The sequence below is a fragment of the Corvus cornix genome, chromosome 3 (genome assembly GCF_000738735.6).
Source record: "Corvus cornix cornix isolate S_Up_H32 chromosome 3, ASM73873v5, whole genome shotgun sequence".
NCBI lineage: Eukaryota > Metazoa > Chordata > Aves > Passeriformes > Corvidae > Corvus > Corvus cornix.
In genome coordinates, this window is record NC_047056.1 from 42917448 (window position 1) to 42937245 (window position 19798).

Here is a 19798-nt window from a genome sequence, read left to right on the forward strand (position 1 = left end):
GCAGAGTGACTTCTGACCTATGGCATTTAGAAGGAGCTGTGATTTCTGCTAGAATTGTTCTTGCCTGTGGTTAGTATTCTGCTGCAGTTTCAGCAATCTCTGCTATAGTATTTCTTCCATAGCCTGTTCATAGATAATCTCAGAATTTCATCTGAACAACCTACTTTTCTCCTCCATGCTAGAGAAAAAGGATATAGCTGGCGTCTTCACTTTTGTGTTCTGGGGCCCAGTAAAACAAACTTCCAGCTTCTGTTTTGTCTGTCTACAGCCTCGGGTAAGGGTTGTAAAGGCCAAGCCATATTCTCAGTGAAGGTCTCAAAAGGGATATCATGTGTGTCTTTCCCGCTTGCCAGTGAAGGTCTCCAAGGGAACTGCGCTCTGCTTGCTGGAGCACAGTTTCACCCCTCGCAGGTTATAACATCTGCAGGCTGATGATGCTGAGCAATCTGCTGGCATTTGGCAAGGACTTGCATTAACTGAAGCTGCTTGTGCAGGCATTGTGGACAGGAGAGTGGTGCTGCAGGCTGTGCCTCATGGGTTCACTGGAGAATCTTTATCTCAGAGCGGCAGTTTATTGTCAGCTGGCAAAAGTACAGCTCACACAATTGCTGCTGCAAAGAGCAAACAATACCCGAGTACAGAAATTCTGTTGGACCATAAAGAGTTGCAAGGCTTCATGTAAAGCCCTGGGACTTTGTTTTCAGGGGAGCAGGGTGAGGGACCAGCACCACTTCTTTGCCTTTCTCCTAGCTACAGGTTGGCCTTGTGTGCTATGCATTGCTGTGACTGCAGTTTGTGTCCGTGCCTGGCTTTTGCAGGATCGTGTATTAATCTGCATCCTGAGGTGCTGTGCTTTCTGTGGGAATTTGGTGCTCAGATTTCCTGATGTCTGGAGCTCCATTCCATCTCTGTTGTTGCCTAGACAGCATGGACATTGCATCTGACAGCCTGACTGGGGCTACAAGGTGAACTTCCTTCAGCAGGGAAAGGAGGAACATTTGTCCTGGGACTTTGATATTAAATTGTAAAGCTAAAAGCCTTCTGACTCCTCACCCTTGGCAATACAGGAGCTGCCACGTTGTTTTATTTTCATTATATGTGATCACTACTGAGCTGTTAAGAGAAAATTACTTTCTATTTCAGTAAACTCAATTCTGGTTTCAGACTGACTGTGCATCAGATGCTTAATTTGGAACCCACTCTCTTGGTGAAATTAAAAATTCAAATCTCCAAGCTGGAACATTCAAACTGTGCTTGAATTAGAAATTGACTGCTGTCAATGTGCTCTCACACTTCACTTTTTTTTTTTAATTCCTCCCTCCCCTCCCCCCTGATGAGTTTTATATTAGAATCGTGCTGTAGATGATCTGACTGAGCAGAAGTAGTGGGAATCCACACTGTCAGTCTGTAGACAGAGTGATGAAAGAGAAGTGTGGTGTGTTAAATAGACCATTTTTGAAAAGGACTGCTGTGTACTGATTTCATAGTTTCATGTGTGTTTGGTGAAATGATTTTATGAGATATGACTGCAAACCCATTAAGTGTTGTTTGCAAATTAATTTATTACCTAAGAAAACTTCACAGTTTCTATGCAACATCCTTGCTCCCCTATTTCTGTGTAACATTTAAAGCTGTTGTCACATCTTGACTGAAAGAACCAGAGTGTTCTCTCCACTTAAGACATTTGCATGGGCTGCCTCTACAGACTTTTGCATTGAAACTGGGAACAAAAGAGTTTTTCCCCAGGAAGAAGAACAAGAAACCTTACACACACCCACACCCCACCTCCTGAAATAAGCATTGGTTCTGTGTTGTGAGTATTCTCTGTAGGCTTGCAACTTGTGTGTCCATCTGCCTCTTTGGAAACTGGATAAATTCTTCTCAATAACTTAACTGTAAGTTAAAAAGAAATTTGCCCACAGGTTTGGAAAAAATTGGGCTGGATATTTTTGGGGAAGTGTCTTCTGTTATTCACTGTGCTGAAGGCACCCTGTGCTGGTACGGGCTTGTTTTTCCAGACCTGCTTGTGTTCTCCCCTGGCATGTTTTGTTGTCCATCAGATGGTAGACAGGATGGATCACTGGGCTGAGTGTAGGGTTAGTGATGACTGGGGAGTCTGAGAACTGCTCTGTTAAGCAGCTGGTGATGTGAGTTTGGCAGTTCTAGCTGGCCAAGGCGGGTATCAGTGGGTTGGATGAAATACATCAGTGAGTTGTGTAAAGAGCTTTGGAGAGTGATTAGGTTGAGGCTGATCAACCAGAGATGAATTTGGAAAGTGAGGTGTAGTAACAGGTGTGTAATTAAGGAAAAGGTTATTTCTCTTATTCCCCTGGCTAAATTATTACTGACATGGGAAATGTTATTTACCAACTTACTTTTTGGTAGACTCTTTTTTCTTTCTTAGTGTTGAGGCTAGACCAGGTTTAAACTGCTTCTTTATTTCTTGAGGTGTGAAAAATTTGATGGGGGTATTAATATCAGCTGATGTGATTCTAATTCTAGAGAGGTGCTGCAGTTTCATCAAATGTCTTAAAATGAGTTGTTGCATTAAGGAGCTAAATGGCTTGATTGTAACAACTCAATGACATGCATTTTGGGAGTGTGTCAATAAAAACACAATTATTTAAACCCTGGCTAAAGAAGAGCACTCTGGCTTTCACAATGCACAACTCTTTGAGTGTTTTTTAATGAAGAATGGAAACTGACATGCATTTAATGACCTCAGAAAATATGTTATTTGAGATGTTTTGGAAATTTAACAGTTGAAAAAGTGCACCCAGTCTGTGACCTTAGAAATCACAGCGTGCCTTGGTGAGGAAACAATTTGTATCATTATATCCAATACAATGTAGCTCAGCCATGCTTGCCTTCTATAGATACACTTTATAGAACGCTAGATAAACCACAGTTAGAGTTGAGAGCAAGTGAGATGAAAAAGCGAAGTGAGACCTTTCATTTTAAGAGTTACGAAAATGTTTATTTGAAAGTGACTTTCTTTGAAAGCTTATTTGTGCAAAGAGATAGTGCTTGTTTGTTTCAGCGTAGGCTGTGTTGAGATCAGCACCATCTTATTTTGCATATTTAGTGGTGTCTTTGAAATTCAGTAAATGAGTCAAACTATAACTGGTTAGGAACCTGCAACGTTTTACATATTTCTGTGACAGAGGAACTGAACAGTCATGGTTATTGTCATGTCAGATTAATCTCCAAGAATGGTTCATTTTTGTTTCTGATAGGTTAAAAACATTTATGTGTGTATGTTTGTAAATAACAAATATTTGAAACTCACTCTGTGTAGAGTTTGATGCAGGTGTTTAAGGCTTCCTTAATAGAAGCAACTACAGAATTTGCTTGGAGCAGTGCTTTGATAGTTGGCTTTGAATATGACCAAATGCCTTTTCTTCCACATCAGTTACCACCTGCAAATGCTCTGAAGATGAATTTGTTATTCTAATAAAAATGAACTGTGTATAATATAGGTGTATTCAGATAGTTGAGCTATCTTTAAAACTGGGAGAACTTAAATGAACTTGCAAGCATTCTGCATTACATGCTTAAAGTAGGAGTGAGGAGGTGATCACTTCAGAGTTTCTGTACTGATCTCTAAAATTCTATTTGACTTAACAAAAATGGAAGGTATCTACACCTTTTTATCCACAGATGCTGTTAGAACATTTGGTCAAAAAACCTGAACTGCCACTTTTGTGGCTGAAAACAAAGACTGATGACTTAAAATAAATGAGATGACTGTTTTGCTGTCCTTCAGTGTCAGACTGGGTACAAGAGAATGTACTCTTTCCATCAGTGGGAAATGCTCTTAGGCTTCACCTCTCCCTCTTTCATCTCACTAGTGTAACTAAGATGTGAACAACGCTACTTTACAGCAATAGACTATTTTCTTTTTCCCTCTGCTCTGGATCTGAACTGTTATTTTTTATGAAATGTTGGTCATCAGGAAGGATTGCTGTGGTGAAATAGCTGTTAAAAATATTTCTGAGCTTTCGTAATTGAATTTAAAGTAATTTGCACGTATCTGCCATTAAATATGTTACATCATCTTCTAAGATTGTAAAATATATATTTTAAAAAGTTGATTTTTAATATTACGATTGAAAGGCTCTTCCATTTGTGGCTTTTCTCTCTTTCTAAATGTGTGTCTCATACAATGCATGACACACTGTAGTGTAGGGTTTTAAAATTGCCTTCAGTTGTTTCCATTCTGATACTCTTGTAGTTAATTGCCAACAGTTATTTGATGCTCTTCAAACTGAGGTAGTGATGAGAAGAATTTAAGGCCTGTCTTTTTTTTTTTTTTTTTAATAAGCCAGCTGAATTGGTTCAGTTTAATTTCTCTGACATGAAGACAAAGCAGGCTGTGGTTGAAAGACTATGCAGAGAAAATTTACATAACTGTATCTCAGATATGTGATAATAAACAACTGAAATTATTCTAATCTTGAGAACAGAGACATGGCACAAGGGTAAACAGTGCCCAAACAGTATACCCAAGGCAGTAGTAACTACCTGGCTGGATTTTTTGATGGCTGAGGGCAATGTGAGTGCCCTCTAGCTGGAGCTGGGGATCAGGCTGGGGCCTCTCTTATCCTTTGGGGAAGGTGTGAGTGTCTGTGTCAATGTTGGTCCCAGCTCTGTCTCTGTCCACTCTGCCTTGCTCTCAGGGGCAGCCACACTGGGGAGAAGGACCTGCAGCTCTGTCCTTGCAGCATCCTCTGGATGGCTCATGGCTTGGCCTAACTATCATCCTGATTGTAACTGAGGCAGTGCTCTGTTCTGGTATCCAGGGGAGCGATCTGTGCTGCTGGACTCACCGGGAGACAGACCTGGAGTCCATGAAGGAACTGAATATCAAACCTGTCTAGAGGGTTATCTGTGAACCTTGTGAGGAGCACAGAGATGTGTGGGCTGTGTGTGATCTCGTTCAGGATACTGGAATTGTACCCCTTTGGCTCCACAATAATTTTTAGAATTGCATCCAGTTCCCTTGGTGAGACTATCTAATACTTTGGCCAATTTAAACCTTATTTACATTAGCTTAGTTTAAATTTGGTGTTTAAAGAGCTGTAATTATCTGTCTACTTTAGAAATTCATAGTGATTTAGTGAGATCAATTTTAAACTGATGTTAATTAAACCAGAGAACCTTTTGTGTTTTTACAGACAAGGCCTGTGACAGGCCTTTTTAAATGGCCATGGACTATATGCAGCCTTAGAATGACTTTTTTATGCATGACTGATTTCTTCTCCTGAAGTCAAATTTAGGCCATTGTTTTGTATATAAACTAAAAGAATTAAATTTTAAAGAACGTTTTGTTCAGTTTTTGTTCCCTTGCTCTGAGGCTGATTCCTGCTTGTTGGTTCTTCTATTAAATTACTCCCAGTACAGCATTTCACTGTCTTTTTATAGTAGACAGGCTGATGGACTCCATGACCTTTTTTACTTCTGATTTTTGTGATGCTTTTTTTCTTCAGACAAAAGAGAATGTAAGAGACTGCTGGGATATTCTAATTTATGGTGATAGGAAGCAGAATACAGAAGTTTAACTGCAGTCCCATGGTGAGATGTGCCACTATTCTAGTATATGGAAAATGTATCATTTGCTTTTGTTGAAGGTTATTTGGAGAGAATGTAATGAATGTTGGGAAAATTCTCCTGGGAAGTTTCAGTGCTTAAATTCTTGTACCGGATGTCATCGTAGTGAGGTGCGTATGAGGCCTGTGTTAGGAGCTGCTGAGGAGTTTAGATTACGTGCATATCTATCAATGTAAAAACTGACAAAGGGTTGTGGTTAGAGAGGAATGGTAAATGTAAAGAAAAAAATTGGAAACTTGTGTTTTTGGAAGAGCTCTGTGTGGGTGATATGAATATTTCTAACACCCAATTGATTCTGTTTCAGTGAGTAGAGGGCAGCTAACAGAGGGCATAATTCAGCTAGGCATCAGATCCCCTTGAAGGGGGATTCTGGCAAATAGGTCCAGTCAATATCTTTTTGTGCTATGGAGTGGATGATAGTGCAGGGCTTGTATTCCCATTGATTCCCATTGTGCAGGACAAACAAATGGAATACCTTTTAACTAGCAGTAAATCCATGAGAAAATGAAAGTAGTCACCGCAAAATCTTTTACCAATAATACTTACATTAAAATATACAGAAAACACAGTCATTACATTCTGATCTCCCACTTTTAATGTTTACTGTGATCTTTTTATCTTGTTCGGGTTTGGCTTGGTTTGTTTGTTTTCCTCTTCTCTGCAAACACCAAATTTCTTTTCATCTATGTAAGCAAGGTATGTATAAGGAAATAATAAGTTACTGAGCAGAAGCTGCTTGATAATGATATTAATACTTCAGTAATGCTGCGAATTACTAGTTTTCTAGGATTGGTGGTTCTTCATGCAAAGCTTTAACTTTACATTTCGGACAATAGGTAGAACCATAAATCTAAATGACAACTTGTACAATATCTCATTAGACCAACATCTGCAACCACAGGGTGTTACAGTTGCTTCTGTTATGGCAGCAGAACCTGAACCACTTGCTGCTCAGGGTGTTAAAACATGGAGATGAACACAAGCAGTTGAACACACGGCAACAACAAGGTTATGAACAAAATTTCTTTGTGATCGTGGTTCTCACCTTTTTGGATGCAGATTCAGTCCTATCTTAGATGTGCTTGTAAGTCTGAAATCATTTTGGATCAGAGAAACTTAAAGCAAGTTTTTGCTTCAGTGTGCTGCTAAGCAAGTTGCGAATGGAAAAGCAGAGTGATATTGTGAATAGGGAAGATGATGATTCATTGTACCCAGGTTTGTGTCCTGATGGAGGAGCTTGTTAGTGAGTTCACTTAAAAACAGGTGCGAAGTCTTTAGAAAGTGAATGAATACACAGTGTTCTCTATCTGCAGTATGGGCAGTGTCTGTGTTTTGTTGAAATTGAAAACGATGTGCTGCTTGAAATTTCAGAAACAACTATTTTCAGATGCTACAGTATGTTAAGCCTGGAAAACTGCAGAAACACTGACTTTTTCTCCCCCCTACAGATGATCGCCAGCAATTAATGCCGGTGGGCTCTCTTCGTAAAAAGAAGCTGGCAAAAAGACCTGGATACATGAGGCCAGAAGCTCAGCGACAGATCGAGTTTCAGTCCCTGGGTGCCTGCACAGGCTTCAGCCCAGCAGAGCTCCAGCACAGCAGGCAGCACTGTGGAGGCTCCGAGAACTGCGCTCGGCGCAGGCAGTGCCAAAATAGCGTGGAATTCCTGCGCTGTAGTGCAGTGAGTAGTGCCGTACCTCCTGCTAATGGGGTAACACCACTGGCCACGACGGGAAATACGCCAGGATGCCACGAAAATCTTTCATGTTGCAATAGTCCACGGTCAGATAGCACGGGGATAGGGGTTTGCCCTGCTGCCACAACAGGCAAAGGAGATGCTTCTGCCGTGTGCTGTACATGGCAGAAAAGCCACAGCACTAAAGTGAGCAAGCCCTCAAACATGTATGCTTTGGATCAGACAGAAGTGAATAACAACTGTGAATATCAAAACAGAGACGGTATTTCTCATTCTGCTGGTGCACATGATAGCTTTAGTTCAAGTTTCAGCTTCATACAGCTCTCCCTGAAGTCGGCCTCCGAAATAAATTATGTTGAAGGCAAATCTATTGAGGAAGCTGAAATCGTCCTGCATCCCAAAACCACAGGAAATCTGCAGAAGCCAGAAGAGATGGCACAAACTCATGAGCACTTGGGAGATTTGTGTTGCTTCTCCAGGTCCAGTGAGGATTTGCAGCATGAACATGAGAGCCCAGTCAATGATAAATTACAGGACTGTGAGACTGTCTTTCTCTCGGATATAGATGCAACATTTTCATATTCTACAGATTCCTCAGATGCAGCATCTGCTGGCTCTTCTGTCACCTCAGGGTATGAAAGTAGCTTTAGTGACCATAACTGGGATACTTTGATGAAAAAATATGAACCAGTGCTACAGGATTGCTTGCTTGGCAACCGCAGTACGTTAAAGGTCAGTAATCTCACTTTGTTTTTGATTCCTCTTCCTCAAAATATTTTTATTTATAGTGCTAAAATCAAAGTTTATGTAGGAGTTCAGATATTTCTGGCTTTTGTGGCCTTTGTTCAGAGTTTTACAGTAGTGTTCTGCATGATAAAAATGAGAGAACAGGTTTTGTTTGGTCCTTTAAAAATAGGTGATATTGTTGCAGTACCCTATTCTATGTTCTACTGGAACTTTGATCCTCTCATTTCTAACATCACACAGCAGTTTCTGACTTCAGTAAGTACCATTTCTTTTCACAGGTGGCTGTTTTGTCTGCAGTTTGGGGTATATGTAGTATAAAATTGGGGTGTGGTAAGAACTCTTTTCTTGAAGTATCATGATTTAATAACACTAAAATTTTAAAATGGAAATATTTAAGTTGAGCCAAAGATTTTTAGGAATTAGTCAACTTTGTGAAAGTAGTGTGTAATCTAATAGGTGCTCTCCCCATATGAAGAAAAATGGGGGTCAAGTCCCTGTCTCCATGTGGGAACTGAACCTTTTTGCTTTTCCCCTTCCGCTCCAGAGGAGTAGTGGGCTGGTGAGTCAGAAGTCTTTTTGCATATATGTATATACCCACATTTATACCTACAACATCTACAGGCAGTGTAATTCACTGTGTTCTTTGTAGGAGAGGCGTGGGGAAACTTTAAGAAGGATAGCTGTGTTATATTTTTATGATAGTAGGGTGGGCATTGGAGGAAACCATTCTGAGCTTGCCTGATCAAAGGAGCCAAGTGTTGGCTTCATTGTGCACACAGGAAACAGTAATCTGGAGACTAATATGGACACAATAGATTTCACTAATTTGTTCAAGGTGCACTGTGTGGGTAGTGGGGGTTATGTTGGAGGTTTTTGGCCGGTTGTTTTTTGGTTTTGGTTTTTTTTTTTTTTAATATTTTATTTTAATTGTCTCACTAGTGCCTGAGTTTCTTGGTTGCCTTTCAGAAATTCAGATCTTTGGGGACACTTTGCACAAACCTGCTGTCTGGGTAAGACAGAAGGCTGAGAAATATTTATTCTTTCTTTACTTGCCATGACATTTGACCTGGTCTTATGATGCTCTCTAATACTTTCTTTTCATAGATGATGTGTGTAGAACTCAAACTAGGTTCTCTTATTTACAGACTTCACACACATTGACAAGGAGCAGTTTCTTTGGTTTCATGCCTGGAATTGCAATGTGCACATAATCTGGGATGGTTTGGGAAATTAATTCACTGCAAATTTGGGAATATATAATACAATCAAAATAGGAAATGATTTTTCTTTCTTTTCAGTATTGCTTATTTGATAGGCACAAAAGAAACATTGCTATCTTTAATTTCTGTATTCATTAATTCATTGAATGGAGAATTGGGGATTTGGGCCCTCAGATGTCTTTGCCCTTGCTTAGCCAGTCGTATATGTTTAATTTGAAGCACCTTCCTATTATAATGATAATGAGGAAGTCTCAAAGTTTTCAGAAAGGAACAAAGGCAACGGTAGTCGAGAAAAGGAGACAATACCAAAGTTGTTAAAATGATGCTTTGTCTGTACTTAAAAAGTGATCTTCATCTGGTACACGTATAGGACATGCCACACTGAAGCAGAAGCAGGTCTTTGATTAGTTGAGCTCCAAATATCTCCTCAGCCTGCAAATGGAAAGCACTTTACAGTGGCAGCATCAGTCAGTTTGCCGTGGGCGTGCCTGGGCTGTGGCACCCAAGCAGACTTTAAATGACCTGCCACTGTGGTGCATGATGGAATAAACACTGCCAGCAGCAGCAAAGCTGTACTCTCGCTATAGATGGTTGTTATACATCATGTATATGAAAAAAGTGTCACTTGAATCATTCCTACTGCAGGCTGCCTTGAAACTCTATAAAAAGTCAGGCATAAAACACAGAAAATAATTTACGGTGGGGATTCAGAGCTCCTCCCTTCAGTATCATTTGCATTCCTCACCAGCCTCAGAGAAAAAAGATCGGAGTTTCAGGAAGTGAAAACCAAAATAAAGTAAAGCGCAGAGGGAATGGGAATGTATGCATCCTATAGCCTATTATTAATCAAACATTTTTGGATACTTTTCCAGCTTTATTTTTATAGTTCTTTTCTTACTAGTCCACTTTCACATACCATGTTTAGAGGGATATCCTGAATTTAAAGGTTTGTTTGTTGATTGTCTGATTTGTGTGTTGATGTGCAGTTTTGATAACTGAGTGCTTCTATTAAGTTGTTGACTGGCTGTACCTATTTTTCTCTATGCAATTTAGAGTTTAAATATGGGGACTGAATATGAAAGAGCTTCAGAGAAAAGGGCAATCTTTTGTAAGTGCAGGATGTCTGAAGTATGGATTTTAATGCTCTCCCAAGCACTTTCAGGCTTTGGACTTTGAGAATATACGCTGCTTCTTTCTCCAGGCTCATCCTTTTCAGGGCTGATAGTGGCTTGCTTGGTACAGGTCATGCATAATTTTAATAAGAAACACATTCCAGTCTTGTAACTGCAGCTGAGTTAGGCTGTGGCTGTCATGGCAATGAGGAGAGGAGTAAACCTACCTTCTAACCAATTTCTTTTAACAGCAAAAACTTGTAAAGGCCTTACAAATTTTTAGTAAATTTAGAACTTTGGTCTGGACTCTTAATGTTAACGAAGAGAAGCATTAACTTTTGAAATAAGACTTTATTATGGTAAGTTTCTTTTGGAATGTGAGAGAGCACTCTGTATGTGGTTCGTGTATTCTTGGTGTTCTGCTTTTTTCCCCTCATCTAGCATTTGCATTGCAAAAATGCAAATATCAACATTATGTAGATGAGCCTAAATTGTATTTTAATGAAATATTTTGGGTGCATGTGAACACTCTTTTCTGACCCATAACATGAGTATACCTGTTCCAAAGTATTCATACTGCATTTCTATTTACAGAATAAAATGTGGTTTGCATATGGAAATTTTATATTTGTTCTCTGCAAAACTCAGGTAAAAAATTGTCAGAATGAGCTTGGGAACTCACTGTTGAGTACAATGTGATCAGAAGTAGATGTCATGCTGATAGAATCCTTTAATAATCGTACTTTCATTTATTCAAAGGGTGAGAAATATCCTGCGATTGCACGATCTCCTTTGCTTTTCAAGAGATACCATTTGTTATTCTCTGTATGTGTTTGGACTAAAGCCATGCTTGGCTCATGTAGCTGCAGTTCAGCTGACTTCCAAATAGGTCTGTCTGCTTAAATACTGGGATTTACTATCAAAATTTGGCCATTGTAGTGATGTAGTAATCCATTAAATTTCTATTATGTGGAGGTTAATAGCCTACATATTTTTAAATGCAGCTTCATCATAACCAACTTTTTTTTCTTTGCATAGTTAAAATCCTTGATCTTACGGCTTCAGAGGCTTCAGGAAAAAGCAATAGAGGAAGATGACTATGATAGAGGTGAGAATTGCTCCTCCCTACTCCCCACTGGATCATGCTGCTTTTTTTTTCTTTCCTTCTTCCTCTATTAGTTTTATTTTACATTTCCTACATAGCAGTGAGTAGGTGTGGAAAACTAGTTCAATGAACAGTATTGTTTTTTCTGTTGTATGGCAGGAAAGAACTTAAAGTAGGTCAGCAGCAGGTAGCAACAGTTTTTATTTTCTTGAGCCACATCACCATGTGGGGAGGTTGAAATCCAAGTACCTACCATCTGGATCAGCTGTTTTGAAGCAGCATGACTGAAAAAAAAAAAAACCTGCAGAAATGAGTGGAAGCTTCAAAAGGAGAAAGGACAGGCACTGGCTGCTGACAGAGTGAGATTTGCTGTTTGTCACATTTAGTCATGACCCTACAACAGGGCTCATAAAAATAAGGTCAGTAGCTATTACAGAAGTGAATGATACTGTCCTGTAGGATTAAGTTGAAGTCCACTGAGTTCAATCAAAATCAGCTAGAGAATATGGTGGTGATACAGCTGCTGGCAAATACCTATCTTTGAATAATGCTTTTTCTTTCAAAAGCCTTGGCACTTCTGATAAGCTTTGTGTGTGTGCCCATTAATAATTAGAGCATCTTTTAACACACATTGGGTTTCTTATGTTTCCTGTTGTGCTAGTCTGTGTTCAGGTACTCATATTTTGATAATCTTGAGGTTCTAAGTTAAATTCTTCCTGCTAGATCTATCTTCAGTGGGAAGAGCCCGCAAATGTTTCATTAAAATCTGCATGGTCACTTCAGAGAATAAGGGTGGAAAAAGATAACTCCTTTCCTGCCACTTTTATATTCTCTGCTTTTAGGAATTGGGCAGTGGTCAGACTTGTGGTTTGCCTCTCCAAATTAATGTGTGATGCCCTGCAGTTGTACCATGACTCTGTTTTCTTGCCCCCAAAGGAGTCTCCAAAATGATGAAAATGTGTTTTAATAGTGTCTAGGGTGTTGGTGTGTAGTGCTTTTGCAAGAGTGTTGGCCTCTTAAAGCCCTTCCTGTATATAGGAGAAAAGTCTGCTACTGTCACAGGTCATTCCTTTAGTGAGGCATCTCCTAAAGGGGAAAACCTTTAGGTATGTTAAAATCTGAGGATGTAGTAGATACTTATGGGTTTAATCTCTGTCAAATAGACATTATTGATGCATGTGCTTTACATGTGTAACACTCATAACTCTTCTTTTTTAAATGCCTGTGGGCTGAGCTCACAGTTGGAGACTTCCCAACAGCTGTGTACTCAGTGTGCATGGTTACCACAGATTCCAGCTGGGATATCTAGGCAGTCAGCCAGTCTGACAGCAGTATTTCAGTGTATCAGGTGTGACATCTCCATGTGATGCCATATAGTCGTTGACCACAGGGAAAAATGATGACTTGTGTTGAATCTTTCCCAGAAAGCTCTTGTGTAGAATTCCTGGGCACTAGTCTTCTACCCTTAAATAAGGCCCAGCCTTCTGTTGACCATCACTTTATCATTTTACCCTTTTCAATTCCACCCTAGTTATCAAGCAGGGTTAGCACAGAGGGTGGTTTGCAGAATCTTGCATTAATTCCCCTCAGAAAAGTAGTCTGGCTGAAATGTTATTTTACTAGGTGTTGTGGGCACAGAGAGGAAGAGTGGTAAGGAGAATCCACAGGTGGGATTTCTGTTTTCTGTGTGAAGTCTGACATACACACACACAGAAAATATTTGTCCTGGTATGGAACTAGATGCTGAGGTGCTTGAGAGACTTTGACTTGGGTTCTCACATCCCTTTGAAAACTAGAAGTCCATCTTGACACTGTTCTCAGAAAATGATACGCTTCATGCGTGCATGTGACCAGGCATCCTTAATTTTATCAATTCCTAGCTTTTGAGTTCTTGACCTGCTTCTGTCATACTGGTCTTTGTTCCACTTCTGATAGAACTATCAGCTGGGGTTTCTTTTGTGACTGCTTTTCATTGTTTTCATGGTAGCTGAACTGGCTTCCTTAGTTTTCCTTTTGTGAAACCCAGGCAGTGTATCTTCAAGGTAAGACTTGCCTGGAGAAGGTGCAGTGCTGCAAGGAGAATCAGAGCTGTGACCTTCCTTCCTCATCTTGCAGTGGCACAGCTTTCCACCTTTGCTTTTAGAGCTATGTTGCTGCTCCTGGTGGAGAACAAAGTCTTCCCTGGCATGAAGTTTGTAAGCTTGTTAAAGAGCTTACAAATCAGCCCAGTACCAATTTCTGTTCAAGTGAAATCTGTAATTAGCCTTCTTTGAAGAAATCTTATTGCCAAATATTGCTAGCAGGGAATGGAATTGCTACATGTGCAGAGCCATGATGTGGGGCCATTTATGCCCAGTGTATTATCAGAGGGTGGGAGAAGTGGACATGGTGCATGGGGAGGGCTGAGGACATTTTAACTATAATTCTAGAAAGAAAATTACTGATCCTGTAATTTGGGAAATGACTTTGAGTATAGAGTGAGTCCTCTGTTAAGGGCAGAACTGTTTTGAACCAGAGATGATGGTAGTGCTGTGCATGGTGACAACACAGGTCTTGCTCATTTGGAAGTGCTGCAGGGGAAGGATAGTTCTAGTGTGATAAGAATAGCTGTAAAATGCCCTGGACATGCAAGAGGTGAGTAGAGGGGAGGGAGAGCAAGTGGAGGAGGGGTATGTGTGGCTAGACTCTCAAAGGGAAAATTAAATTGGCGATAAATACATTATCATGTGTAACTACTGCTTTGGTGGTAGTCTCCTCTCCAGCTTCAACCATAGTCAAGAAACTGAAGCAGTTTTCTGACTCCAGCTCTTTAAGAGTCATCTAGTCTTGCAGGGAAGGCCTCTTGGTGAGAGGGAGATGTGTTAGCACTTGAAACTCCTCTAAGTGCTCAGAACTGGTTTCTGCTGTCTGACGCTGCAAACTTCACACCTTAAGGAAAGGCAAGCATCACAGGTTTGACATTGTTGCTTTCCTGCTCTACAGAGCTTTTTGAAAGCTCCTGTAGTTTGAGGTAGTAACTGAAACTGAATTACAAGTAAAGTGGTGTCCCTACAGAGAGGGAAAAGGGATGCACTATGTTTTCAGTTGTGGCAACAAGTCTAGGACATGTCACAGAAATAAAGGCAAGCTTTTCCCCCTGCAAAGCAATGGACAAATATCTTGTTGCAAACAGTTTTGGAATAAGGATATATTTGTTTTTCCCCCTTGAAGAAACACAGAACAAATGCATGCTGCTCGAGCTGTTAGAGAACATGGTGAGTGCCAGGTTAATGTTAATGAATTAGCATTTATTTCCTGAATGAGGGATGATTTTTTTTAAGGGCAGCCACAACCCTCCATTGTTGTTTAAGAGACAAGGGAATGCCTGTTTAAGTCTTCAGCTTGTTCTTCCTAATTTTTCCTTTCTTTGGGTGAATCTCTTTGCTTTGTCTTCCTCCTCCCCTTGGGCTTGAGAAGTGCACAGCAAACATGACTCTTGCCATTGCTTGGTTACCTGTGCTGTGCTTTCTGAAAGACCTGCCTTGGCATGGTTAGGGTGTTGGTGTAGAGGAGCTTCAATCAGTCATTCAGATAACTACGTTTTTCCCTACACCTTCTGGCAGTGCCATGTGTGTGGGGTGGGGGCTGTGTTTGTTCCGAGAGCCTTGGAGGCTGCTCGGCCTGGAGGCCACCCCCGTGTCCCACATTGGGGCTTCTGTGCTAGAGGTCATGGTGCTGTGAAACCTGCAGGGTGTTCTCTCTTCATGCTGTAACTGTCGTGGGTTGTTTCAAATGCAGATGTTCCTCGCCTGTGAAATGCTTGTGTGAAATGCATATTCAGTGAGACAAATACGCTCAGTCCCAGTGTAATTTTAAAGAGGAACCATTAGGATGTTATGGGTTTTATTGCTCTTGCTGTTTTTAGGTGCTGAAATATCAGGAAATAAGTGATTTTTTTTTATTTTCCTGTATTTACTTGTGGTCTCCTCCTGATGGCCACATTACTGTATATTTTTAAAGCAGGTACTATACCATGGGAATATAAGCATTTTGCCTTGCATAGCATATAGGAAAAATTGGTCTGTTCTCCAAGGATCACTTGGAATGTTGTCATGGCTCATTATTCATGATGGAGCTTGACAGCTCCAAGGTTAAACACACTGCTGAATACAGGAGGAAAAAAAAGAGACTGTGTATTTTGTGTCTGTGGGAGTTGTGCTTGCAGTGGGAGCAAGTGTATTTTGCTCAGTACAAATCTATTGGCCAAACATTTGAAAACCTTTTTCCTGTTCTTTGCTGCTTGAGATCCTCAGCCTTGCCTGGTGCAAGAAGCAGGTGGATTGGTAACTGTCAGGACCAAGTCTTGCTGCTGAACTCCACTACTGGCTCACATGCCATCTTGTTACTCAGAAAAAAGTTTCCTCAGAACTACTGATTATTTTAAATTATTATAATTATTTTTTACAGAAATTTTTCCTTTGCAGATGCATTGCTTGCAACTGGTAGGGAATGCTAATTCCCCCATGCAATTCAGAGTTAGGGTTCTTCAGTGAAGGTCATTGAGCAGATCAGAGCAACTCCTCATCAGTCCAGCATGATAGGAGGAACACAGAGACATTTATGCCTGTGGTGGCAAAATTTATCCTCTCAGCAATAAGGATTCGTGCTGTAGATACATTTAACATCATGTAAGCATTCAGTTATTTTAGGTGAGTTCTCAAAGGATGAGCTATGTGAATTGGTGAACTGCCATGGACTTGGGCGCTGTGTCCTCTGCAGACAAATCGTGTTTGCATATTTTTTCTTTATTTTTTGCTCTTTGCTTGTGCTCTTTAAGACCTCTTAATACCAATCATCCCTTCCATGTCTCAGGATCTACAGGGCATCAGGGACAGAAGCCTATGGTGTGTAGGAGTTTGAGTCTCATTTTGCACATTTTCACTTAATCACAAGAATAGGAAGGGAAAGGAAAGACTTTGTAATCGTTAGTCTCTGGTAGGTTTACGCCAGAAGAGGTGCTGTTGCTCACTTGAACCAGCTATTTAAGACAACTGCAGAGAGAGTAAATGAGGGAGAATCCTGTTAAGTAATGCTTGGGTTGAAAATGTTAAGTGGCACTCAGAGGAAGGCCTTTGCCACTTCTTACAGTGGTACTTGCAAATGCTGAATTTTGCAAAAGCTCTGAACACCTGACCAGATGTGTACCTGTTTGGCCTCTACAAGTTTCTTTTTGCAGTTTAAACTGGAGCAATATTTTTCCCACTTTGAAGTACTCTTTCTAGTCATAGCTCTTAAACATTTGAACCAATTTGATATTCAAGCAGGTGGGTGGTGTGTTGTTCTTTTTGTTGTCTTTTTTGTTTGTTTGTTTTTTAATTTTTTTTTTTTGGAAGAGCTGTTTGTAGATGAGGGTTGGATAGAATCCCTGCTTTACTGTGCTTCTATTATTTTGAACTAAAATGCTTGCCTGACAGATGGCTGCTATAACAGGACACAGAAACGAAGGCAACTTGGCTTCTGTCTGAGGAAGGACAGCAAATTTGAGAGAAGCTATATCTGGAAATAACTCTCGAAGAACATGTCAGTTTGGATTGGACTTGTTTCAGTGTGGCATGTACCTTTGGAAGTTGAATCTTCAAACCCAGCTGTATACTTAGTGAAGCTCTCTAGCTGAGGCTGCTGGCTAAATAAAAAGTGGTGAATGCTGGAGGAGCAGAGCTGCTGCGACACAGGAGACTTATTGCAAGCTTGTAACTTGCAGTTGCAGGCCACTGACTTGTCAATGGGTTTGGGGTAGATGGAGCAAATAAAGCTTTCTGTTATGCCACACTATCAGAGCCTTGTTTCACCACAAGCTTGTAGAAGCTTCTTGAAACCTGTGGATAGGTCTTCTGGGTTTCATTTTTCATTTTTATAACTTTCCTGTAAAACTGTTAAGAGGATGGGGGGAAAAAAGGGCCTGTACAAATTTTCAACCCCAAATCCTTGTGGCATAGATCTTGTTTATCTTGTCTTACTCTGATGAATTCGAATAACCTCCCCAAAAGAGTCTGGATAGTTAAGGATAGTAAATGCTTATGTGAAGTATATTTTAGACTTAATTTACCTTGCAACAAAACAGAGGCAGCACAAGCCTTGCACCTCTACCATCTTGTCTGTGTTTCTCTAAGATAGCAGACTGAAATGAAAAGATAGAAGTCTTTTTGCACATATCCATTTTTTGTGTGGTGCTAGTTGAAACTGTGGACCAAAATGCTGTTATTCAAATCCTTCATCTTGGCTTCTGTCCACAAGCAGCAGTAACAACATCACTGTTTATTTTTATGCAATCTGTGTTAGGCCTATCCAGTTGCTATTGTGTTGGGTTTGTTTTTTCTTAGTCACAAAACTGAGCAGGAGTCACAATTTAAAGGTATGAATTTCCTTATCTTACTGTCAGGTAGACAACTGGAAAAACTTCTTTTAATACTAAAATAGCAGTGACCAATGCTTATGAGAGGGAGGTCTGGTATGCATTTCAGGGTACTTTGACTTCTTGTTTTTTAGTCATTACACATGAAACACATGCATCTTCAACAGGTTCTTGAAACGCTTTTGATGTGAATCCTTATTTTATACCAGTTGTTCTGTTTCACATCAGTGAGTGTCTTTGAGGTAGAACCAGATCTTGCTGTTGGTCTGGTTATACCTCCACATTGAGAATGCAGTTGTGTTTTCTGTATCTCTAATTCCTTAGCCAATGTTGGAGCAGAAACTGCAGTCATGCAGTATCTTGCTTAAACTGTACAACCTAAATATTTTTAGGAAGTGGTAGTATTTTATGGGATTCTGCTATGCTCCTGTATTTTAATCTTGGCCAGAGTGAAGAGGTTCAGCTCCTTGTGTTTCTGGAAGCTGCTTAACAAAAGGAAAATTGCTGAAGTTTTGGCATGCAGAGTGCTTGGAAGCTTTCTCTGCTCCTGGCCATCTGCTGTCTAAAACTGACACTGCCGGGCACTCTCCTAGGGTAGTCAGGCTCTGTTTCCCAGTCCATGATGCAGCCAAGCTGTTCCCAGACAGCCTGGCTAGTCTTTTACAAATGAACAAGCAATGACAAAAATATGAACAAAATAAGCAACTATAGGTAATTTAAGATCTTACTTTCTGAATTGCTGTTTGAAGCATTGGGTTCTGATGGGTGTAACTTGGGAGAAGTGTTGATGGGCTATCTGGACAGTACCCACTGAGTGAGTGACATAGCTCTCCTGATACCCAGCCAGCCCATCTGCTTACTTTGCACTTGAAAACAAATTTTATATTCAGGACAGACTTATCTTTCCCCAGCTCTTTAGAAATATTAGCACTGGATAAGAAAATTGTGTTTCATTTGCAATATGACCACTGGAGACAGCATGGTTATTAATTCAACCAACAACTAGAAACTGATTTTGCTGCCCTTGTCTTACACTTAAGATGTAACAATTTTAAGGGAAGGAGGACATCTGCTCTTTTCAATTATTATCTACTTAATAAATGACTGGACATGGGCAGAAACTTCTAGATGTCATGATAATGCAATTTCTGTGTGAATTTGGATTTAAAAGATGATGAATGAACGTGACTACCATTTGAAAGCAAACATGAAAATCTTCCAGTGTGAGTCTTCTGTGGGGAAATGATAATGCTCCTTGCTGATTGTTGGATGGTGTCTGGTCAAATTCCTTAACAGGATGTTTTGTTGGAGATCTCTGCAGCCCTTCCATTGCTTTCCAAACTCCTCTGCAAAGTGGGATTGCCTCAATCAATTAACTTCTGCTTTCTCTTCAGATTTCCCTCCTGTCCTTCATGTCCATGTGTCCATGCCGAACTGCCCATGTTGTGTTGATAGTTCTGCAGGTGTGTCTGTACTCTCTGATGCTTCACTGCCCTGCCTTTGACATATGCAAACTTCTGTGTGTTTCTTTCTTATTATTAACTTGTGTAAGGTAAAAGTAGCAAATGTGGTGTTTCATGGAGATCTTTAGTGCTCTTAGGACAGTGATAGGGTTGTGGCAGTAAGCTGTAATAAAAATGGCCAAGTGGGGAAATTTCAAATTCCTACCATTCTTAAACAATAGCATGTGTTGGACAAAGACTCAGTGAGTCTATAGGAAATGCTGACTGTAGGAGCATCCAAACTGATGTCAGGTAACGTGAGCTTTAAACTTGCCTACCAGTTTAATACCAGTCAAGATTGCTGGTGGGTTTTGATTTGAAGTGTGGAAAGTAATTGGAACATCTTTGTGAGGGTTTTTGGAATGTGAAAAAGTAAATGAAATGAGTAAGTTGAATTGGTTTGATGTATGGCAAA

At 40.2% G+C, this 19798-nt stretch overlaps 1 protein-coding gene across 1 annotated transcript in view; it reads left to right on the forward strand.

Moving 5' to 3' along the window:
• The window catches only part of DISC1 (DISC1 scaffold protein), a 189295-nt gene that overhangs the window by 11639 nt on the left and 157858 nt on the right, over positions 1-19798 (forward strand). Inside the window, 2 exon segments of the mRNA XM_039569478.1 lie at positions 7059-8038; positions 11424-11493. Of these exon segments, the coding sequence (XP_039425412.1) occupies positions 7076-8038; positions 11424-11493 (1033 nt within the window). The 5' untranslated portion in view covers positions 7059-7075.